The sequence below is a fragment of the Stenella coeruleoalba genome, assembly GCF_951394435.1.
Source record: "Stenella coeruleoalba genome assembly, chromosome: 14".
In the NCBI taxonomy this organism is placed as follows: Eukaryota; Metazoa; Chordata; class Mammalia; order Artiodactyla; family Delphinidae; genus Stenella; species Stenella coeruleoalba.
The window spans coordinates 15431800-15457444 of NC_137160.1; the positions used below are offsets into that span (position 1 = coordinate 15431800).

The window sequence follows — 25645 nt, forward strand, 5'->3', positions numbered from 1 at the left end:
ATTGGAATAAACAGGGCGAGTAACAATTCCTTCTTTCCAAGTGCTGGATCTTTCCATTCATTTAAACTAAAAAAATATTTCTGGTATGCCTATAAGAGGCAAGAATGTAGGATGAGGAGTATGCATTAGAAAGGATTTGCAATGCCTCCCTCAGGTCATTTCCCTGAGGTGATCAGACTATCTGTGTTTTGTTTTCTATTTAAATCTTTGCAAACACAAATTGGATACAAATTCTCTTGTGGTGGAACTGGAAGATACCTTAAGAAATGAATAAATTAAGAATTGACATTCCTGACTAAATCTTCATTTTAAAGCAAACAAACCTAGCATCATGTCTCTGAGCAAAGAGCTTACATATAATGAGCCTGGATACCACCCCCCACCCCCACCCCCGCCCCGCTCTGAAGCCTGAGGCTCTGCAATGGGCTCAAGGGACTGTGGGTAGAGGATGTTCTGTAGGTAGATGATGATGGTAGAGAATCAGTCGCTGACACTCAGGATGGGGGTGTGAGCACAGCTGAGGCCATAAGCTTAGGTCTTTTCCTCATCCGATTGAAGAGCACATCTCATTCCCTTCTGTCGAGAGCACCATGTTTTAAAGGCTCCATTTGAGGCTCCCTTGCTCTAAACTGGAGAACAATCACAAAGGAAGGGATTTTGTTTTTTCTCTTTTTACACTTCAGGAGGCTTTCCTTCCAGCATATCCTAGAACCAATTATCCTAGAGCCTCTGAGTAGAAATAGATTTTTTCCACCATTTTTTCTGTACATGTTATGGAAATTCTTTAGCCTGATCACAGATCTTCGCATCCCAGCCAGTATATTCAATTGATGGGTTGGTGGTTTTAGAAATCAGTCCTGATCACCCATCATAATTCCCTGGGATTTCTTTCTCGTTTTATTCAGCGACTTAGTGAGATTACTGTGTGGAGTCCTCCTCTTCTCTATCTTAAAAAGAACAGTCTTCTTGTGGCATAATTTTCTTAAATTTGTTCAGTTTCCAGTGACAAATCCATGAATTTTTTTCTCCCTACTCCCTTATTGGTCTAAATCCATCTCTTGATGGGCCTCCAAGGAGAACAGAAGGATTCACTCCATTGGCTTTGAGCGTGTTTTGCTGCCTTGTGTAAAAATCTTTGCAGGCAAATTGCTTGAAGCATGAGTCAGATTGTATTATAAGAAACTCCCCAATACTGCCCAATTCCTTTGTTGTGACAAACAAACTATTACAAAGCTTAAAGAATGTTTTAGCTGAAAGGGGTCACAGACCCTATTGAGTCTAGCCTTCTCATTCTGCAGACAAGGGAACTGAGATTCAGACAGTTTTAATGAATGAGCCTAAAGGGAAATTGCATAGAGACTGAAGATCTTGTACCAGAGCTCCCCATGTTAAAGTACAGTCCAATCTCATCTGAGTTCCCCTGAAAAGAGTATAATCATGAATACAAGCTCTGTTTTGATGTTAATTTTAACCACATGTCCCAGAGTCAGGTTTAGCACTTAACTGGCTCTTGCCGACATTCCTGCTAAAGCATATAAACTGCCAGGATATTAAATTTTGCTTCATCTTTTGTCTGATAGAAATGGAATCTTTGAGTAAGGTGGTATTTGAAATTCCTCATTTATAGTTAGAATTCCACTATTCCCTGTTCATTTTTATGAAGTGTTAAGCTGGTCATGCGGCCATACCCAAAAAAAACAATGCCCAGGGTATTGCTTGTCCCATCAAGCTGCCTGTTACTGTGTGTAAAGGGGAAATTTTAGACTGACTTTGGAGTAGGCGCAGATGGGTTCAGAAAATCTACCTGTCAGGCCATTAACACATTTTTGGTTTTTCCCCCACTCATCAGTAACAATATATTTATGATGACCATAAGAATCAGAAGTTCCAGAGTTTGGGACCGTATTTAAGATCTCACTGTATTTTTATCACTGTCTGAATTATTATTAACCTAGCCTTTAAAAAAAAACGGCCAGTGGTTTCCGCCATTTGACTTAACCAAACTGAATCCTAATTTTCTCTAAAACAGTGGTTTTCAATTAAGGGTAATTTGGCTACTCCTAAGGACATTCAGAAAAGCCTGGAGATGGTTTTTTTTTTTTTTTTTTTTTTTTTCGGTACGCGGGCCTCTCACTGGTGTGGCCTCTCCCGCTGCGGAGCACAGGCACCGGACGCGCAGGCTCAGCGGCCACGGCTCACGGGCCCAGCCGCTCCGCGGCATGTGGGATCTTCCCGGACCGGGGCACGAACGGTTAGAGAAGTAATTACTAAATTAGAGAAGTAAATTAGTAATACTAAATTAGAGAAGTAATTTAGAAGTAATTTTAGAAGTAATTTTTGCCGATGCTGAGAGTTTGGAAAGTAGCAAAAAGTGTAAAAATCACTTGAAATCCCACCCCATAACAATTGTCTCTGTTAACATTTTTCTATGCACAGGGTTTGTTATATTTATTTGGTATCAAATTATATCTGAATTTTTCATCCTTACTTTTCTCACCAAAATATATGTTAACTATTTCCTGTGTCATTCAACATGCTCTGCAAACAAAATGTTAATAGCAGCCAAAAATTCAAGCACAAGAAGCAAGAAGAACTAGAGTCCTGCAGCCTGGGGAACAAAAACCACATTCACAGAAAGATAGACAAGATGAAAAGGCAGAGGGCTATGTATCAGATGAAGGAACAAGACAAAACCCCAGAAAAACAACTAAATGAAGTGGAGATAGGCAACCTTCCAGAAAAAGAATTCAGAATAATGATAGTGAAGATGATCCAGGAACTCAGAAAAAGAATGGAGGCAAAGGTCGAGAAGATGCAAGAAATGCTTAACAAAGACCTAGAAGAATTAAAGAACAAAACAAACAGAGATGAACAGTACAATAAGTGAAATGAAAAATACACTAGAAGGAATCAATAGCAGAATAACGGAGGCAGAAGAATGGATAAGTGACCTGGAAGGCAGAATGGTGGAATTCACGGCTGTGGAAAAGAATAAAGAAAAAAGAATGAAAACAAATGAAGACAGCCTAAGAGACCTCTGGGACAACATTAAACTCAACAACATTCGTGTTATAGGGGTCCCAGAAGGAGAAGAGAGAGAGGAAGGACCCAAGAAAATATTTGAAGAGATTATAGTGGAAAACTTCCCTAACATGGGAAAGCAAATAGCCACCCAAGTCCAGGAAGGGCAGAGAGTCCCATACAGGATAAATCCAAGGAGAAAACACTGAGACACATAGTAATCAAATTGGCAAAAATTAAAGACAAAGAAAAATTATTGAAAGCAGCAAGGGAAAAACAACAAATAACATACAAGGGAACTCACATAAGGTTAACAGCTGATTTCTCAGCAGAAACTCTAAAAGCGAGAAGGGAGTGGCATAATATACTTAAAGTGATGAAAGGGAAGAAGCTACAACCAAGATTACTCTACCCCGCAAGGATCTCATTCAGATTCGATGGAGAAATCAAAAGCTTGACAGACAAGCAAAAGCTAAGAGATTCAGCACCACCAAACCAGCTCTACAACAAATGCTAAAGGAACTTCTCTAAGTGAGAAATGCAAGAGAAGAAAAGGACCTACAAAAACAAACCCAAAACAATTAAGAAAATGGTCATAGGAACATACATATCAATAATTACCTTAAATGTGAATGGATTAAATGCTCCAACCAAAAGACAGAGGCTTGCTGAATGGATACAAAAACAAGACCCATATATATGCTGTCTACAAGAGACCCACTTCAGACCTAGGGACACATACAAACTGAAAGTGAGGGGATGGAAAAAGATATTCCATGCAAATGAAAATCAAAAGATTTCATTTTGATTACTCCAGCTGGAGTAGCAATACTCATATCAGATAAAATAAGACTTTAAAATAAAGAATGTGACAAGAGACAAGGAAGGACACTACATAATGATCAAGGGATCAATCCAAGAAGAAGATATAACAATTATAAGCACCTCAATACATAAGGCAACTGCTAACAGCTCTAAAAGAGGAAATCGACACAATAATAGTGGGGGACTTTAACACCTCATTTACACCAATGGACAGATCATCCAAACAGAAAATTAATAAGGAAATACAAGCTTTAAATGATACAATAGACCAGATAGATTTAACTGATATTTATAGGACATTCCACCCAAAAACTGCAGATTATACTTTCTTCTCAAATGTGCACGGAACATTCCCCAGGATAGATCACATCTTGGTCACAAATCAAGCCTCAGTAAATTTAAGAGAATTGAAATCATATCAAACATCTTTTCTGACCAAAATGCTATGAGATTAGAAATGAATTACAGGAAAAAAACGTAAAAAACATAAACATAAAAAACATAAAAACGTAGGCTAAACACTACGTTACTAAATAACAAAGAGATCACTGAAGAAACCAAAGAAGAAATCAAAAAATACCTAGAGACAAATGACAATGAAAACACGATGATCCAAAACCTATGGGATGCAGCAAAAGCAGTTCTAAGAGGGAAGTTTATAGCTATACAAGCCTACCTCAAGAAACAAGAAAAATCTCAAACAATCTAACCTTACACCTAAAGGAACTAGAGAAAGAAGAACCATCAAAACCCACAGTTAGCAGAAGGAAAGAAATCATCAAGGTCAGAGCAGAAATAAATGAAATAGAAACAAAGAAAACAATAGCAAAGATCAATAAAACTAAAAGCTGGTTCTTTGAGAAGATAAACAAGATTGATAAACCATTAGCCAGACTGATCAAGGAAAAGAGGGAGAGGACTCAAATCAATAAAATTAGAAATGAAAAAGGAGAAGTTACAACAGACACCACAGAAATACAAGGCATCCTAAGAGACTACTACAAGCAACTCTATGCTAATAAAATGGACAACCTGGAAGAAATGGACAAATTCTTAGAAAGGTATAACCTTCCAAGACCGAACCAGGAAGAAATAGAAAATGTGAACAGACCAATCACAAGTAATGAAATTGAAACTGTGATTAAAAATCTTCCAACAAACCGAAGTCCAGGACCAGATGGCTTCACAGGTGAATTCTATCAAACATTTAGAGAAGAGCTAACACCCATCCTTCTCAAACTCTTCCAAAAAACTGCAGAGGAAGGAACACTCCCAAACTCATTCATGAGACCACCATCACCCTGATACCAAAACCAGACAAAAAAGAACATTACAGACCAATATCACTGATGAATATAGATGCAAAAGTCCTCAACAAAATACTAGCAAACAGAATCAAATGACACATTAAAAGGATCATACAGAATGATCAAGTGGGATTTATGCAAGGATTGCAAGGATTCTTCAACATACACAAATCAAGCAATGTGATACACCATATGAACAAATTGAAGAATCAAAACCATATGATCATCTCAATAGATGCAGAAAAAGCTTTTGACAAAATTCAACACCCATTTATGATAAAAAGTCTGCAGAAAGTGGGCATAGAGGGAACCCACCTCAATATAATAAAGGCCATATATGACAAACCCACAGCAAACATCATTCTCAATGGTGAAAAACTGAAAGCATTTCCTCTAAGATCCGGAACAAGACAAGGATGTCCACTCTCACCGTTATTATTCAACATAGTTTTGGAAGTTCTATCCACGGCAATCAGAGAAGAAAAAGAAATAAAAGGAATACAAATTGGAAAGAAGAAGTAAAACTGTCACTGTTTGCAGATGACATGATACTATACATAGAGAATCCTATAGATGCCACCAGAAAACTATTAGAGCTAATCAATGAATTTGGTAAAGTAGCAGGATACAAAATTAATGCACAGAAATCTCTTGCATTCCTATACACTAATGATGAAAGATCTGAAAGAGAAATTAAGGAAACACTCCCATTTACCATTACAACAAAAAGAATAAAATACCTAGGAATAAACCTACCTAGGGAGACAAAAGACCTGTACACAGAAAACTATAAGACACTGATGAAAGAAATTAAAGATGATAACAACAGATGGAGAGATATATAATGTTCTTGGATTGGAGGAATCAATATTGTGAAAATGACTATGCTACCCAAACCAATCTACAGATTCAATGCAATCCCTATGAAACTACCAATGGCATTTTTTACAGAACTAAAACAGAAAATCTTAAAAGTTGTATGGAGAAAAAGAAGACCCCAAATAGCCAAAGCAGTCTTGAGGGGTAAAAAAGGAGCTGGAGGAATCAGACTCCCTGACTTCAGACTATACTACAAGGCTACAGTAATCAAGACAATATGGTACTGGCACAAAAACAGAAATATAGATCAATGGAAGAGGATAGAAAGCCCAGAGATAAACACACGCACATATGGTCACCTTATCTTTGATAAAGGAGGCAAGAATATACAGTGGAGAAAAGACAGCCTCTTCAATAAGTGGTGCTGGGAAAACTGAACAGCTACATATAAAAGAATGAAATTAGAACACTCCCTAACACCATACACAAAAATAAACTCAAAATGGATTAGAGAATTAAATGTAAAACCGGGCACTATAAAACTCTTAGAGGAAAACATAAGGAAGAACATTCTTTGACATAAATCACAGCAAGATCTTTTTTGATGCATCTCCTAGAGTAATGGAAATAAAAACAAAAATAAACAAATGGGACCTAATGAACCTTAAAAGCTTTTGCACAGCAAAGGAAACCATAAACAACATGAAAAGACAACCCTCAGAATGGGAGAAAATATTTGCAAACAAATCAAGGGACAAAGGATTAATCTCCAAAATATATAAACAGCTCATGCAGCTCAATATTAAAAAAACAAACCCAATCCAAAAATGTGCAGAAGACCTAAATAGACATTTCTCCAAAGAAGACATACAGATGGCCAAGAGGCACATGAAAAGCTGCTCAACATCACTAATTATTAGAGAAATGCAAATCAAAACTACAGTGAGGTATCACCGCACACTGGTTAGAATGGGCTTCATCAGAAAATCTACAACAAATGCTGCAGAGGGTGTGGAGAAAAGGGAACCCTCTTGCAGTGTTGGTGGAATGTAAATTGATACAGCCACTATGGAGAACAGTATGGAGGTCCCTTAAAAACCTAAAAATAGAATTACCATATGACCCAGTAATCCCACTACTGGGCACATATCCAGAGAAAACCATAATTCAAAAAGACACATGCACCCCAGTGTTCATTGCAGCACTATTTACAATAGACAGGTCATGGAAGCAACTTAAATGCCCATCGACAGACAAATGGATAAAGAAGATGTGGTGCATATATACAATGGAATATTACTCAGCCATAAAAAGGAACGAAATTGGGTCATTTGTAAAGACATGGATGGATCTAGAGACTGTCATACAGAGTGAAGTAAGTCAGAAAGAGAAAAACAAATATCACATATTAACACATATATGTGGAACCTAGAAAATGGTACAGATGAACTGGTTTGCAGAGCAGAAACTGAGACACAGAAGTAGAGAAAAAACATATGGACACCAAGGGGGGAAAGCGGTGGGGTGTTGGGGGTGGTGGTGTGATGAACTGGGCAACTGGGATTGACATGTATACACTGATGTGTATAAAATGGATGACTAATAAGAACCTGCCGTATAAAAAAAATAAATAAAATAAAATTAAAAAAAAATTCAAGCACATAGAGGTCCTCTATCCAATCACTTATTTAACTTACTTTTATCTTCATCTGTGGATACTCTTAAGATAGTGCTTTCTGCACTAGTTATAGAGCACATCTTTGAAAAACAAATACAAAAGGAGTGTATCCCTAATATTGTCAAATTCTGGTTTTATACAACTTTCACTAGTTGACATAGTGATTGAAACAACTCAACCATTTCTTGCAAGGATAATCAGGACAGGAGCCAAACTTCACCAGTGCCAAGAAAAGTGACAATAATTCTTTAAATGTTCATACCTGGCTTATTTATTCTCCTGGAACCAATAGTAACCTGTGCTTTCCTGCTGATACTGTCTAGTGATTTTCTTCTAAGGACTGACAGTATGATATGTATTCCATGTGGTGATTGTGTAACTAGACAAAGGCATATTAAGGCTTTAAATCACAGAATTTTGACAGTTTACAATTCGAATTACTTTTCATTAGAAGGACTTGTGGGGCTGCGTGTGGAGTCCTGGGAGCCATGTGAGCCTCTGGTTGACCACTTAGCAGAGGCAATACTCGCACATGGATGAGGCTTGAAGTGTTAGCAGATGCAAATGGTTTCAGGATTAAGTTTTTTTGTTTTTTTTTTTTTTTGCGGTACGCGGGCCTGTCACTGTTGCGGCCTCTCCAGTTGCGGAGCACAGGCTCCAGACGCGCAGGCTCAGCGGCCATGGCTCACGGGCCCAGCCGCTCCGCGGCATGTGGGATCTTCCCGGACCGGGGCACGAACCCATGTCCCCTGCATCGGCAGGCGGACTCTCAACCACTGCGCCACCAGGGAAGCCCAAGGATTAAGTTTTAAATGTTTACCTCACTATCCTTTTATACACTACAAATCGACATCTAATGTTAAAAGAGATGTACAGACCAGGTGTGTTCGTTTTCTAGGGCTGCCTTAACAAAGTACCACAAACTGGGTGTCTTAAAACAACAGAAATTTATTGTCTCATAGTTCTGGGGGCCAGAAGTCCAAAATCAAATTGTCGGCAGGGCCGTGTTCACTGTGCAAACCGTAGGGAAGGATACTCCTTGCCTCTTCTGGCTTTTGGTGTTTTCCAGCAATCCTTGGCATTCCTTGGCTTGTACATCACTACAATTACCGCCTCTGTCATATGTCACACAGCCATCTTTTCTCGTATGGCTTTTCTCCTCTTTATAAGGACAGCAGTCATATAGGATTAAGGGCCCATCTTACTCCAGTATGACTTCATCTTAACTCATTAAATCTGCAATGACCCTATTTCCAAGTAAGGTCACATCAGAGGTACTGGGGTTAGGATTTCAACATTCTTTTTTTTTTGGCCACATTGCGTGGTATGTGGGATCTTAGTTCCGTGACCACAGATTGAACCCATGCTCCCTGCAGTGGAAGCGTGGAATCTTAACCACTGGACCGCCAGGGAAGTCCCCTCAACATATTTTTTGAAGGACACAGGAAAATGGAAAGTTAAAGCCCTGAGTAAGTGAAATACCCCCTATGAATATCTGTTCCTATTGCTTAGCTGGAAACAATGAATACATAATAAAAACATGTTTCTGGAATTGTGGGATGGATTTAATGATTAGAATAATGGATTTGTAGAGACATGGATGGATCTAGAGACTGTCATACAGAGTGAAGTAAGTCAAAAAGAGAAAAACAAATATCGTATATTAACACATATATGTGGAACCTAGAAAAGTGGTAGAGATGAACCGGTTTGCAGGCCAGAAATAGAGACACAGACGTAGAGAACAAATGTATGGACACCAAGGGGGGAAAGTGGAGGGGTGGTGGTGGTGGTGGGATGAACTGGGAGATTGGGATTGACATGTATACACTAATATGTATAAAATAGATAACTAATAAGAACCTGCTGTATACATTTTTTTTTGATTAAAAATAAAAAGAATAGTGGGAAGTTCCCCTTTGGGCACTTACCAACATATGTTCTGCTTAAATTCTAGACTTCAAGAGTATCATATGAGCATTCTAGAAGCATAGCATTTCTACGTATAACGGTCATACTTTTAGCAAGGAAACCTCCTGAGCTAACTACTGTTTTCTGGGAATTTCCCAGATTTCTCTGGATTTCAACATGAGTGATATGACCCATAACATTACTGTGTGATATAGGAGGATATGGCTGGAAAGAACAAATTTTTCTAATTCCTCACATGGTCCGCAATTTGGCTAATTGAGTCCATCTCTGTTGCAGATGAGCCAAAGTAGAAGACAGTTCCCAGAATGAGCCTTGATTAGAAAAGTCTGCCCCAGTATATTCCAGCTACAGGCCAACTGGCAATGTCTTGAATCACTAAGGAGAGCACTGCAATGTGGTTTTCCTCATGCTTGCTCTCCTCGTCATTCTTGATGAGTCATTATTGGCCACTAGGATCTTTCAGAAAGCACTTACATAAACCCCAAAACTCACTGATTTATTCATTGTCATGTAATAAATCAATTAGGTACAGACATTGTCTGTAACCAACATGCCTTCTTCAACCAACTGTGCTTATAGAATATCCGTAGCTGTATGAAGAATTTGTAGCATGTAAAACAAGCCTGCTGGTGGGATGATTTATAGAATACTCCTAGAATAAGTTCAACTAAGATACTTACAAAGGTTAAGATGATTTTTCTTTACTTTAGAACTGATGAGGGATAGCAGAATGACATCTTGTATTGATTATATGCCACTTAGTAGAATTGAAAGCACTATCTAAATGTTACTCATTGCCCCTGTCCTTGGGGCAGGCACATCAATTTATAGGAGGGAAATCTGAGACAGAGATAACTAAGTGACTTTCTTCCGATCCTAAGTGTTAGATAAAATCAGTATGTTTATTTATGATTTCGATAGTCACTAAGTGCATGCTCACAGGAACATGTACACAGTATGTGTACTGAGCACATTTTACATGCCCAGTACTCTCTCCTGTGTAGGACTTTCATGTATTATCTAACCTCCCTGTATCCTTTGTAATGAGAATTGTCATCATCTCTACTTTAAAGATGAGCAAGCTGGGGTCTAGACAGCTTAAGTAACTTGACTATGGCCCAAGCTTGTAAGGTACAGTGTGGCTAGGAACCCATGGGGTACTTCCAAAACCTATCCTCTTCCTAAGACTGGTTTATTCCCATTCCTTTAAATAACATCCTTAAGTTGTCTCCTCTGCCTCTTTTGAAGACATCCTATAGCTGTGTTTCCAGCTGATGCCCATTCCAGAATATATCATTGATTTAAGGATGAGCTTAGTCCTGTGAGCAGTAAAGTTTAGGATCCAAGATGCAAAAAGCAGTACCGCATCTGGTCAGAGCCATCATCCTTGTCATTGTCTATGTCAGACTGCCCGTCATGTCCCTGCTCAAGGTCAGCATGCACTGCCGTAGAGGCCCAGACAAGTGTGTGTGAGGGGCCGTCATTTCTTTGCCCCAGGAGGCCAAGACTCTTCTAAATTGCACGCGGTTGGAGATGTCAGGAGTGGCAAGTGCCTCCCTTGCATTCCTTCCAACTCACGTGAGCTGTTATTCTTCCCGTGGAAAGCAACCACTGGATGGTTTAGTATGAGAATGAGGATTATGTGAGATTATAAATAACATTCCCTTCACCTCCCCCCCACCCGCCCCCCAGGAGCATATTCCAGGAAGACGTTTTGGGAGGCTAGAGGAAGATGAATAAGTAGAAACAACCTTGGCCATCTGGGACTGTGTCTAAAACATGAGTTCTGAGGTTAGAGCACTGTGATTTCAATCTGCAACCCTGTGCTGCTGTGAGGACCACCACTTCTCTCTGACTTGTTCCTAACATGTATGATTTATGTACAGAAACACTTCCCCCCAAAGCAAAATAAACCCAGACAAAATACAACCAAACAGCTGACTCTCATGATTGAATTATATGAGGCGTCAGAAAACTGTCTGGATGGCATTCCTTGATGGGGAACATAAGCGATGGGAAAGAATAGCTTACTAACTCCATCACTGTGAAATTTCTTTTACAAGTTTTTTCCTAATGTTTCATTGGGGGAAATGACAAAGCTGTTTCCATTCAGTCTCATTGGCTTGTTGGCCCTGGAGGATGGAGGAAGGCGCTGTTCCTTTTTGATACTCGTAAAGTATCTGTCGCTATCATCCTTAAATGTGAGGCCATAGCCTCACAACTGCCTGCAAGGGGGCGGGTTCAGAGCGAAGCACAGAGACGCCTCCTTCCCCACCCCATCCCCACGGTGTCTGCCCTCCATTGCCTCTGGCAGACCTCACCATGATTACAGTAACCTCCCAGCAGGGACCCGGCCACCTCCAACAATCACATCTCATTAAACAGTAACTTCCAACCTCCTCTCCCTCTCGGCCTCCGAGCTGAACGGTGCCAATAGGGAAAACTTCTGATGGAATTTTCATTCAATTTCCTTTCCCTCCTCCAGAGAGGGAAGGTCTGGTGACGTGGCTAAGCAGTGAAGAACTTCAAGAACTGTAATCTAAAGGGTCTAGAAACCCACAACCATCCGTTAATTAGACGAATAATAATTGACCAAGCCATGAGCGTTAACCCAGATTCACAGAGAGGGAAATGGAATTCCAAGCCCGTGTCTCATCCTTAACACCAGCTGCAGAGAGCGCTTAGGACCCTCATCTCCAGATGCCTCTGCTTCAGCCCTCAGCCCACCCAGCGAGGCAGCTCAGCCCCTGCTGGGGTGGGTGTCAGTTTTCTGTCTACTTTCTATTTCTATTTCTGGGGCACCTACACATTGTCATTCCTCTGCTACTTGTGATTTTCCTCAGGAAAGCCAGCTACAGCTGGAAGTCCTCAGAAGCTGCGTTGATAGAAAAGAACCAGAAAATCAAATAACAGAGGGCCCAGCAAGGTTTCTGACCTACCCTGTAGCCCCCAGCCCAGCTGAGGGGCAAGTGAATGTGGTTGGGGTGAGACAGGCTGACCTGGACACTGGACACCAGCTCTCAGGTTTGGAACCCTGAGCAGCTGATCTTCCTCACCGTGATGATGATGATGATGATAAAACTTTGCAAATGGCATCATAAGTGACATGTGAAACGAGGATACTCAAGTCCCTTCCTTCAACCATGGTGGAATCATTTAACAAATAGGAGATGTTCATCCCACGTGAAGAACACGACGATGTGCGAAATAGATCTTTTCTTTATTCAACAGTCATTTGTTAGGAATGTATTATGCACGAGGCCGAAGTGAAATATTCAGAGATTTACACATTTCCTTGTCTTAAATCCTAAACCAGGGCTCGAGGCTCTAGCCAAATCCTAAGTGGCCCTGAATTACTTTCTTGCCAATAATGTAGCAACATGTCCTCCTTTTGTTTGCACGTTCACCCCTCACCCCCCCTCCCTGCCCCCAACCCCGGGTGCCTGAGGTTTCTCTGACTGTGATAACAGTTGCAGGCATACACTTCCGTTTGCTTGCCAAGGTCCCTCTTGACTCCTTATGAGTTTTCAGGTGGCTGCCTGGAATTACGCACGGTCTGTGGCCACGGAGCTCAGCAGAGCCGTTGGCTCACACGGGGACCGCTCCTAGAACCTGAAATAAATCACCCAACTTGGCCAACTGCTCATAAATGGCAAGAACATGCCGCAGGACACAGTGCGGAATGAACTTCAGAGTCACTCCCTCTTTCTTTAAGGGACCCCCAGGCCTTGTTTGCAGGCAAAGCCCAAGCTGTCTGGCCTGATGACTCAGGCCATTAAGGGAGATCAGTCCAGTCCGTGAAATAATGGTAACAGACCCAAATGAGGTTTCGGTGGGGAGGGTGGCCTGGATAGACGCCTCATGCAAAACAGCCTTTGTAGATAAGAGCCAGAGCCAGTCCTTAGTGGCTAAGCATGTGCTCTCCCAGACCAGACAGCCAGCATCAGATTCCAGGTCCCACCACTTACTGATCCAGGGACCTTGGTGGCATGACTGGCTTTCCATGCCTCAGTTTTCCTCATCTATAAAATGGGGCTAATCATATCTACCTGGCAGGCTTGCTGGGGAACTGGATGACATCATCTCAGAAAATCACTTAGAACAGCTCTTGGGATATAATGAATAGTTGATAAAGGATGGTCAGGACTGTTATTGAAACAGGATGGGGCACAAGCTTAACAACCAGGGGGACGCCGGGAGGCCCGTGTTCTCACCATGAGCACATGAATTTCACAGAGCCGTGAAGAATGTGCACATAATCCCCAGTCTGGCACTGACACCCCAGCCTGGCAATAGATAGTGATATCACAAACGGGGTTACGGCCCTTTCAGGGACATCCCCACCCCCTCCACGGCCATGGGGAAAAGGCCCATCTCGTGGGAAAATATAAGGTGCTAATGCTCAGGGAAGGGGGTTTCGAATTGTGTTGGTCTCAGTTGGATCTCGGGGGAAAAAAAATGTCTTCCTTGACACCCAGTTTTCTATACAAAAGTCCCCCCTCTCCCAGGAATGACAGTCTTTTTAGCGCTTAGGCTCAATCTTACTGTTTTCCTTCAATCCCCTAAACAGCTGCTCTAAGTTTTCGTAACCTTGACCTTAGATTTCAGGGAATTCAGGGTAGAAGAAAAGTAAAGCCGGCCTCAGAAGTAGTTACCGCTGGCTGCAAATGTCTTCATGTTGTGAAGGCAGCCTATCATTGGGCCGGGGCCACTTCCACACTGTTCAGAAATGTCCTGATTTCCAGAGACAAGGCCTAATAACTCCTGACTGGTAAAGTTTCCTAATCAATGACACAACTCAACCCGCTCTGACTTATTAATTGTATGGAGGACAACGGTTTGGCCTGAAGAGCAAGAAAACAGTTTTTGTAGGAAGCGGCTGTTAAGTGGAGGTGACGGAAACCACTTGTCTTCTGACCCTTTCCTTTGAGACTTGATTGATTGTTGATGGTGTTTTTGCAAGAAGTGAGAAATAAATAAATAAATACAGAGGCACGGAGCTGTTACCCGTGGTATGGGAGCTCCTGAAAGAGTCACGGGTGTTTTGTGCGTTGGGGTCAAACGCAGGAGTCTCCAATGACGGTGGTCTTTTTCAGAATGTCGGGCTTGGGTGCTGGGAGTACGGAGGGGAAGCTATGCGGCTTGCTTGGCTTCCTGTGGCAATTCCACTAAGCTACATTGGGGTCCAAGTGGATGGCCACACTTCACAGATCACTCATCTGTAAAAGAGGGATCTTAGCTACGAGGATTGTGGGAAGGAAGCTGAGGAACGGTGGCCTCTGATTCCTGTGTCCTTGCTTTGCTGTCCCCACTCCATGAAGGCTGCCTACCTCCTTTATCCACGAATTCATTCAGCGTTCATTCCTGCAAACATTTAAGCAACCAGTTCTACGCTGGAGTCTTCAAAGGAAGTGAAACCCTAGCAAACCTGCTCCCAGATCCTGCAGAAGGAAAGAAGCCCTGTTGACACTGTGATTTTAGCCCAGTGAGACTGGTCTGGGACTTCTGACTTCTAGAGCTACAAGATAATACACTTCTGTTGTTGTAAGCCACTACACTGTGGTCAGTTCTCGTAACAGCCGCAGGAAACTCATACAAGGTGCTCTTTCCTTTCTGCTCTGATCGCCCCTCACCTCCTGCATGCAGCACCCAGCTTAGCTGTGGCTGGGTGTCTCGCTTGCCTCCGGGTCAGAGCTGGAACTCTCCGGGGACATTTGTTCTCTTATTTATTTTAGTTGCTAACACATCCAACATTGCCTGTTGTACAGCAAATACAGCAAAATCATTTGATTTTTTGTTTGTTTTTTAATGAATGAAGGTAGGGAATGTATTTCTCCCTTCTCTTACAGCAGGAGAAGAGCGGGCACAACCACGCCATGCCACGCCAACGCAAGCAACACATAAACATCAACATCGGAAAGAAAGGACCAGAGCAACCGCTCCGGCCAGCAGCAGGTGAGCTGAGGAAAGCATGCAGGAAGGGGCGAGAGTAGTCAGAACAGACGGCTGTCTGATATACTCGAGGGAGTCTGAAACCAGAACGTTTAAGGGCTGCTTTGGGTTTGGGAAGACTGAGAAGATAAACAGAATTCTAAGAAAAATATTTTCACAGTTCCTCTCGTCAGTGCAGGACAGCGGAGAGATAAGGTAACTGCTGAACTAAGATAGGAACACGAAGCCAGGAGGAGACAAAGAGTCTAAGAGGTGAGATCTGACCACGTTTAAAGGTGTAAAGGAGATTCCGCCAAGGGGATGGATGCCGTGACCACGAAGAAGCGATGAGAAGATGGGAGCTGGACTCCAGGGCAGGCTCGGGGCAGAAGAGGATGAAGCAACAGGGATTTGGAAACAGGAGATGAAAAATGAGAGTGAGAGGTGGATGAATATCTGTTTCGAGCAGTATTTCTCAACCTTGACACCGTGGACATCTCAAGCCAGACAATTCTTTGCTGTGGGATGTGGGGTGGAGGCTGCCCCGTGCACTGCAGGAGCGGCACCCCGGCCTGTGTACACTAGATGCCAGAGCGCCCAGCCCCCCAGCTGTGACACCTAAAATGTCTCCGATGTTGTCGAATTTCTGCTGGGTGACAGAATTGCCCCCCGGGTGAGAACCAATGATTTCACAGAAGAAAAAGGATTGGGGAGGTAACGTACTTTAAACTTGTGTACTTGGGGAAGGACACACTTTAAGGAAGGGCAGAGCAGCAGAAGGAAAGCAGAAGAGACCAGGGAGTCAAGCTGGGGGACAGAAAGTGAAAATTGGTGGGTGAAAGGACAGAATCTGACCAAAGGAGGAATTACAGCAAAATGATTGATGAAAGAGAAGAACGGACCAGATGGAAGCAGAAATCAGAAACAGGAGAGAAAAAGACCCGAAAGGAAAGCAGGGATGACTGGCCAAGAAGGAAGGACACAGCCTGAGAGGGAATGGACTTCAAAGCGGGTCACTCGGGGATTTAATGACGGGTTACTGACACGAGGGGTCTGGCCCATTAGTCTTGTTATCAGGACGTGAGGATTTGAGAGCCAAATACATGTCAGGCTACATACACATAACTTTCAGGCTCATTATAATTATCCCACAGATAAATGCTGGAACCGAAAGAAGACTTGACACGTCCAACTCCCTTTTTGATGAATTATCAAGGCGGTCATCAGCGATCAAACCAAAGAAACAACACTAAAAGGTACACCTCAGGTCTAAACATCACGGATCAGACAGAAGGAAGGTAAACAATTGCCCTGATACACCCCAAGCCAAACGGGATGCATGTGGATTAAACGAACCTAAACCAAGGCCGCTAGTTTTATCTGACATTCCTTTGGGATTCTGCATTGTTGGTAAAGATTAGGATGGAAGAATGCAAACCCATGCTGATCTGAAACATCCACAAGCCCACAACCTCTGAGGAGTGTGTGTGTGGAGGGGGAGGGGCGGTGAGAGGGAGGGAGGGTGAGAGAAAGAGAGAGGGATTCAAAACTCTTCCAGCTTTCTTGAGCAAACCTTGGTTTGCAACTTCTTACCCTCCACTATTCTTTCTAGATCTCAAAGAATCAGTTTCCAACCGGAAGGTGATTCCACGGGACTACGCTGTACTCTTGATATTTTCAAAGCATTTTGCCTGGGTATTTCTCCGTGGTGACTACAAAAATGCCCCGCCCCCCCCCAACAACCCTGCATGCTTTCCTGATAGCCTAGTTCCGTGAGAGTTCTAGGTCTGATAAAGACCTGTCTCAGGTCCAGGGCTAGAATGGAAGGATGGTGTGCAAACGTGCCAGAGCTCCAAGGGTTTGGAAACTGGATCTCAATCTTCTCATGTCAGCATTCCCACGTAACTCAGCAGACTCTCTAGCTCCACAAGGACAGGTCCCGTGGATAAAGCTCAGCATTGCTGCAAAGAGAGAGGTCAGCTAATACACAAAGGTGAGGACTTATGGGGTCAGCTGGTTGGCACAGAGCTGCCGAGGAAGGACCGTGCCTGAGCACGAACCGTGATAGTCTCAGGGTCACTGATTATCATGGTGGACCTTGGGCTTTCCCTGGTTCTCATTACATCCCTGGGCAACCATCCTGGATGTAGTCTGTCTCTTAGGAGAAAACTGCCCAGATTCTTACTTCTCCAAAGGGCAGTTTAGTGTAGTGTTAAGAGCATGGACCCTGGGGCTAAAAATGCCCCAATTCAAACCCAGCTCATTACTCATAACTCTGTACCTTAGGCAAGTGAATTAAAATCTCTACCTCAGTTTCCTTATCTGTAAAAAGCAGGTGATAATAGAATCAGTGACAGAGGATTATAATAAGGATTAGATGAGATAATACTTGTAGACTTTCTTTTTTTTCTGTTTTTTTTTTGGCCGTGCTGTGTGGCATGCGGGATCTTAGCTCCCAGACTAGGGATTGAACCTGTGCCCCCTGCAATGGAAGTGCAGAGTCCTAACCACTGGATAATACTTGTAAAGTGCTTTTAAAAATATCTGCATGGGGCTTCCCTGGTGGCGCAGTGGTTAAGAATCCGCCTGCCAATGCACGGGACACGGGTTCAAGCTCTGGTCCGGGAAGATCCCACATGCCGCGGAGCAACTAAGCCCGTGCACCACAACTACTGAGCCTGCGCTCTAGAGCCCGAGAGCCACACCTACTGAGCCTGCGCGCGTAGAGCCCGTGCTCTGCAACAAGAGAAGCCACCACAATGAGAAGCCCACGCACCACAACGAAGAGTAGCCCCCACTCGCCGCAACTAGAGAAAGCCCGCACCCACCCAACGCAGCCAAAAATAAATAAATAAATAAATAAATATATCTGCATGTACCAAGTGCTCAATAAGTATTTGTTGTTATTCTGTCTGCCAAATTCTTGGAAAATTATCATCATCCATTAAAAGCACTCAGGAATGTGGCTTTCTTGGTATTTTATCGTGAATAGGTCTCATTGCGGATAACAGATGTACTGCGTGTTCTGTCAGACTCTAACACCCTTTACCCTGAGTGCTAAGATTTTTCTGCCTCATATGGACGGCCTCATTTTCTTTAAACAGAACTGCCCTACCGAAGACTGTGGCCTCCTTAGGCAGGGCCCATTACTCTGCTGCAATTTTTCCCAGCCTGACCCAGTTAGAAACGTTCAACAGAAAATAATGCAGTCACGCGGATGCATAGGTTTGAAGAGAGGTTCACACCACTCTAGAACTGACCACAGCTGGGTTTTAACTAGCCAGTTCCTTGAACACACTTAGATCATGATTTGGTTTAAAATATATAAAAGTCAGACAGGCACAATATTCAGAAGCACGACTATTCTCTAAGGCAAAGTATGTACATTCTAATTTCTAGCAACTGTTAATGGACTTGACTTACCCAGGGCCTTAGTCACCCCCTAACATTTAATTAAAGCACAATGGTAGGGACTTCCCTGGTGGCGCAGTGGTTAAGAATCTGCCTGCCAATTCAGGGGACATGGGTTCGATCCCTGGTTGGGGAAGATCCCACATGCCACGGAGCAACTAAGCCCGTGTGCCACAACTACTGAACCCGCATGCCACAACTACTGAAGCCCATGCTCCTAGAGCCTGTGCTCCGCAACAAGAGAAGCCACCGCAGTGAGAAGCCTGCACGCCACAGTGAAGAGTCACCCCCGCTAGCAGCAACTAGAGAAAGCCCATGTGCAGGAATGAAGATCCAATGCAGCCAAAAAATAAATAAAAATAATCTTAAAAAAAAAGCACAATGGTAGTGACAGCAATGTGAATGCTGCTACTTAGTTTAGTCTGTCCTGTGACAGGACGTCTCTACCCTTAGCCATCCATTTCACAAGGTATCTTTTATGGAAAGTAAGTTAAATGTGACAGGGTGGATGGCCCACCATAACTGCACTCATTTTCAAAGATAAACAATTAAAATAATATTTGCTTTCATTTATTATCTCTGATGCAGCAGTCATGTTATAGATCTCATTTACTTTTTTCAATAATCCTGTGACTTGGAGATCGTTGTTTCTAATTACCTATGGATAAACTGAATCCCAGGAACTTGTTCAGGGTCAAAAAGGTTTTAGGTTTTGGAGCTGGATTTCAAATCTAGGTAGCTCTAATTTTTAAGTCTAATTCCTTTCTTTTCCCAGTGTTATTTCTCTAAGTCCATTTTTTTTTTCTAAGTCCATTTTTTAAAAGGAGGGAGGTAAAGTAAACCTCATATCCACAGGAAAAAATATTTTTAATAAGTAATAAGTAGGTACTTTTAATAAGTAAGTACCCATTCTCTGCTAGCATGGGCATTATATTTATTCCACCATAAAAGATACCTTGGCTCAAATAAGAAAACTTTTATTAAAGTCAACATTGTTATTAGCTGTCAAATTGGCTTGATACCATATTACTGAGCTAAGTATCTCCAAGTTCTCAATAAATATTAAATAAAAACTCTTACTTCTATGGAGGTAAGGGGTATAAAGAGAGTAAGCTCTACAAAAATAAAGCAGAGAAGTTGTGGTATAGAAATGGCTGATGCTCCAAGGAGTCAGCTCATAAATTCTGGGTTAATTCTAATGCCACGTTCTCTACCAGAGACCTCATAACATGGGGCCGGTGGCCATACCTCTAATGCCAGCCCCTCATCCTTCCTTTTCATGCTTGTGGGGACCACAAGAGATGGGGCCCTCCCAGTTGCACGTCCTGCCTTCCCTATTTGTCCCACAAGGAGCTGCAGAATTGAATGGAGCTAGAACGCTCTTCTAGAAGCCCTGGGTTTGATCCCGCAGCTGTGACTAGTCAAGGAGACTGCCGACACCCATGGTCTCGACAAACTGCTTTTGGAACAAACCTCAGACAGGGACTCAGAGTGTGTGTGTGTGTATGTGTTAGAACTTTCAAGAACATGACACCCAAATCACATGAATAATTTTTCTTGATGTTTTTGAGACATTCAACCAACTAACAAGAAGTCTTTTTAAAAAAATTTTGCACATTTTTCTCTTAGCCGCCTATATACATATAAGGTTAACTAATCTTTTAACATTACCTTTATTTCAGAGTTTGGCAAAAATTGTGTGATTCTGTCACAGACAGGAATCAGATGTTTCTTCCTGTCTTGGGAGAAAATTCCAGAGACCCACAGCTTCAATACACTTTCAGAATTTGTACAAGTTAAAATGAAGGTAGACTAAGTGCAAAGATAGTTGTATACACCCCCAAACCAGGGCTTTAAAACCCTTTTACTGTGTGAACATGTTTGAGTCTTCTTGCCTTGAGCATTTCCTCACAATGGCTTGGAGACTGGAGCATTTTAACAGTCTTCAAGGTTTACCCCTAATTCCCTAAGCAGACCTGGCCATATGTCAATCAAAACTGAAACTGAAGGAAAGGTATCAGGGTAACCTGTTTATTCTAGGGATATACGGGATATGTGAATCACTCACAGTTCTGTAGGGGCTCTACCCATGCTTGTTGGGTCTCGTTTCTATGAAAATACCTTTAGATGACTGCTGCTATATTCCAGGGAGACCAACAGGAAAAATCTGTGATGTTTTTGGAGAAATTTATAGGCTTTTTCTTCATGGCTACCTTGAATCTTGTAACTGATCATGCAGTTACACTGAATCGATGTCTGAGAATCTGAGAAGTGATTTGTGATCTGCTTTACACATAGCACAGGACTTATACAATCCTGCAAACTAACTTCACTTCAGCTTAATTTTATTGCCCTATCCTGATTCTTCCTTTGTTTTTTTTCCGTACGTGGGCCTCTCACTGTTGTGGCCTCTCCTGCTGCGGAGCACAGGCTCTGGACGCGCAGGCTCAGCGGCCATGGCTCACGGGCTCAGCCACTCCGCGGCATGTGGGATCCTCCCGGACCAGGGCACGAACCCGTGTCCCCTGCATCGGCAGGCGGACTCTTAACCACTGCGCCACCAGGGAAGCCCCTTCCTTTGCTTTAATTGCTTTATCTAATCCTGCTCCATGCCATATATAATACTATAAATAATGCATATACTATATAAAGAAATGTGTACCCTGTAAAATAGTATGTATTTTTTCAGCCACCATAAATCCCTTTCATAAGGAAAAATTTAAGCAAACAAATAATAGAGGTATGAACTGCGTCCCCACTTGGTGGTGTTTTGCCCTTTAATTTGTCTTTTTATTGATCGTTCTTTTCTAATACGATGTTGATCTTCTCCAAATAAGATGTTGGAGTTCCTCAAAAAGGAGTGGGGAAAATGGGTGAAGGTGGTCAAAAGGTACAAATTTCCAGTTCTAAAATAAATAAGTCCTGGTAATATAATGTCCAGCATGGTGACTATAGTTAATAATACTGTATTGTATATTTGAGAGTTAGGTCTAAGAGAGTAGATCTTAAATGTTCTCATCACAAGAAAAAAAAGTGGTAACTTTGTGTGGTGATGGATTAAGTGGACTTGCTGTGCTGATCATTTTGCTACAGATAACATATGGAATCATTATGTTGTACACCTGAAACTAATACTTTACGTGTCAATTTGCCTCAGTTAAAAAAATAAAAGCTAAAAATAAAAAAAAAAAGAGTGGTTCTTATCTCCAAGGGTACTCTCTGCCCGATGGCCTAGTTTTTTCACTTTGTTTGTGTATACTGGCCTCTATGTTCTCCAGCCCGTCAACCCCTCTTCTCCCCCCAGCCCCAGACAACTCAGCAGCCCTTAACAATACCTGGCCCACCAGGGAGTGGAACCTACAGCACAGTCTGCATTCAAAGCCCTTGGTACAGCCTCGAACCCCTAGGACATGGCAAATTGTATAACTATGCACGCTCTGCTTTGTCTCAGGGAAGCTGACAGGCCTATATGGAAAACGTCGCAGACAGTGCTATGCTGAAGAGAAATAATCATATGCTCCCCCGAGGAGTATTTAGGTCCATATCATCAGTCTTTGTAACACGCCTATGAAAGAGGCAGGAGGTTCGTCCTCTCAGCCAGTGTTTCTTAAGTGAGGGAATGGGGCAGATCGTTGGGGAGCTTATGCTTGGTTGGGGAGAGAGTTAGGGTCTCAGGAGAGACAACCGAAGACCCCAGAGGTCCCTGCCATACTCAGCTGCATTCCGACATCTCCCATGCAGGCTGCAGCCTGAGCCAGTGCAGGGTTCGTCTTTTACAGGAGTGTTTAACTTTTCAGGGGACTGGAATCCATACAGGCCATCCACATCTCTTTCCGCTCGGCTGTGCTTTCCAGCCCAGCTCCCAAAGCCCCACAAGAAATGTCTTGTGCGGTCAGTAGCTGCCAGTGAGTTTAAATTCCAGGCCTCCAGGCAAAGGTTTTAAAAAAGGTCTCTGCTCCAGCTCACGTCTTCCAGAAATGCCCCCTGAGCACCCAGCCTCGGGGTTTCCTCCCAGGCAAACCTGGCCTGTTTGCTGGACCCCAGCACCTCCTCTGACACCTCCTTCTCATCTGTGCTCAGTGGAGGGGCTGAAAATAAGGAGGCCTCAAAGTCAGCTCAGTCCCCAATCTTCCGCCACACAGCTGTGCATAACAGACATGATTTTGCTTTTATCATTTGCAGCCTGAGTTACTTTCTCCGTAAAGCTGCATGTCCCCATATGTGGCTTATTAACTATTTAAGGAAGCCAATAACAAATCTCCTATACCATTCTCTCCTACTTGTAGAACTAAGACCCATAATACAACAGTGGAAAAGCAAAATTGAGTAAAGAGGAGAAAAAAAGATAGCCAGATATCGAAATAGAGCAATAGGGAAGAAAATAAAAATAGAACCTCCTAGGGACTTCGCCTTGTGTGTGGTCCAGTCAGGGGTTAGGCCTCCAAGCTTCCACTGCAGGGAGCATGGGTTCTATCCCTGGTCTTGGTACTAAGATTCTCACAAGCTGCATGACTTGGCCAAAAAAAGAAAAAAAAAAGGAAGAAAAATGAAATAGAACCTTCTACAGAATGGCCTCTTCTCTGCAAGACGGAGACTTTTTTTTGGCACAATCTAAAGTGATACAATTTTTATAATCTCCACCATGGGTTTATTTTTCAAGTGCTTAGAGAGGTATCTCTTTAGGAACCCAAACAACTGTTGTGAAATAAACTATCTAGAAAGCAGAAAGCTGGAAAGTTAAAACTGAAAATCCTGTGCAATATAATCATTTAGGTTAAAAATGGTAACAGTTAATGTCTACTGAGCGCTCAATATACGCCAGGCACTGTGAAAACATCATATGCGTTACCTCATTTATTACTCTTAAACACTCAGGGAGTTTTCTCCATTTTACAGATGAGGAAACTGAGTTTCAGAAAGGTTAGGTAACTTGCACGAGGTCACGTAACTTATGCAAGGTCACAGACCAAGGAAGCCACACAGCCTGGGTTTGAATCCAGGTTTATTTGTTGTTTTTTTTCCTGACTGTATGATGGTCACTGGCAGGTTTGGCAGCTTCTGAAGTGTCTCCTGAACTACCACGTGAAAATCCACTTCTCTTGTATGTAGCACCGTATTCCAATATCAAGTGTGTTTTATGCTCTGCCACGTCTAAGTTTTGTAGGAAAGAAACCCACCTCGCTGAAGTCGCACTCCTAGTTTCAAGGGATATGGTATCAAATAAAATCGTAAATGTGAAAAACCTTTGGAAAATACAAAAGCAATCTACAGAGAACTGAGGATACCATTGCTATTTTAAAATGTCAAGATGTATGTGATATGCACGGTGATTCTCAGTTGCCCAGAATATTTTGAATCAAAACACCTGCTCACCTAACCAATTAGCACACCGGTAACTTGTGAACAAGCTACCTTTTCACCTCCTCGGGCAACCTCCTGCTCTTGCAACTTATTTCTGGGCCACGACCACTTGCTTGCTCAGCGGGGCAGGTTTATGTCACGAGCTTCTCTTTAACAGGCACAGAAACGCCTAACGTGCAACAAAGTGTGAAGATGCAGGCGTATATATATGAGTTACAATTGGGTCACCACCAGGTGAGCTGATTTACCGTACCGCCCCGCAGCCCGGGTTTTCAGAATACCCGTTAACAACCCCGCGTTAACTAGCAGGGGGCAGGCGCTGATTAACGGCCCCCTTCCGTGTCTCACCTGATCTTCCAGGAGTTTCCAGCTTTCGCATGCGTGCGTGGTTTTGAAGCAGCATTAAAGCTGCTCAGGGCAAGAGGATTTAAACCCCCCGGCCCCCAGAAAGAGCTGATGAGAGCTCGTTGCTTGTTCGACCGGAGGACTAAGAAGCTTTAATGAAGACAGACCACGCTCTAGAAATGGTGAAACCATTTCAGGTTTCAGAGAAGGCAGTTTGGGAGAGCCGCTGGAGCCTTCACTTCCTCCTTCCTCCCTTATTCTACTAAGGAAAACCGAGGTAGCGGGAAAGGACAGTGTAGGCGCTCGAGGGGAGAAGCCAAAGATTAGCCTGACCCGGGTCCTTGGAAAGCAACCGACAACAGGAAGGAAGCTTATTAACCCCTCTGCTCCCCCTCCCTTTTCCCGGGGTGAGAATCGGCTCCTCCTCCCGGGCGTGCGACCCCGGGGTAAAATGCAAGCTGTCGCCTGCTTTCCGCACCCTGCGCGCGGCGCCCGGCGGAGGAAGAAGCAGGCGGCAAGGGCGCCGCCCCAGGCCGCGTGGAGCGAGTTCGTCTCTCCGGCGTGAACCTCCCGAGCGAGACGGCCTGGACCCCGCGACCGTCGCGCCAGCTAGGCACCGCAGGCGCCCCATTTCCCGGCCTCTCTTCGGAGCTGGCAGTCTGCACCCCAATCCCTAGCCTTAATCCTCCTCAACACCACGGCGCCACCAGCCCCGGTGCCTCGCGCAGGTGGCGCAAACGCCCCCGCCCTCGGGCGCCCCCTGCCGGGGAGAGGGAAGGCGCCGGTGGACGCGGAGGAGCCGGGCGCAGGGCGGGGAGAGAGCTCCGGCGCCGGGAAGAAGCCGGGAGCTTCCCTGATGGTGCCGCCGCCTCCGAGCCGGGGAGGAGCGGCGAGGGGGCAGCTGGGCAAGAGCCTGGGTCCGCTTCTGCTGCTCCTGGCGCTGGGACACACGTGGAGCTACCGAGAGGAGCCCGAGGACGGCGACAGGTAAGCGCTGCCGGTCCCTGCTTGGTGC

At 43.5% G+C, this 25645-nt stretch overlaps 1 protein-coding gene across 2 annotated transcripts in view; it reads left to right on the forward strand.

The window, feature by feature from the left end:
- The first annotated feature begins 24823 nt into the window (after positions 1 to 24823).
- CCBE1 (collagen and calcium binding EGF domains 1) overlaps positions 24824 to 25645 on the forward strand; it is a 524308-nt gene continuing 523486 nt past the window's right edge. For both annotated transcript variants that reach the window (XR_013831253.1, XM_079942242.1), the window contains exon 1: positions 24824 to 25617. Coding sequence is in view for 1 of the 2 variants with exons in the window: in XM_079942242.1 (XP_079798368.1) it covers positions 25487 to 25617 (131 nt within the window). In the remaining variant the exon portion in view is untranslated. The remainder of the gene's footprint in view (positions 25618 to 25645) is intronic.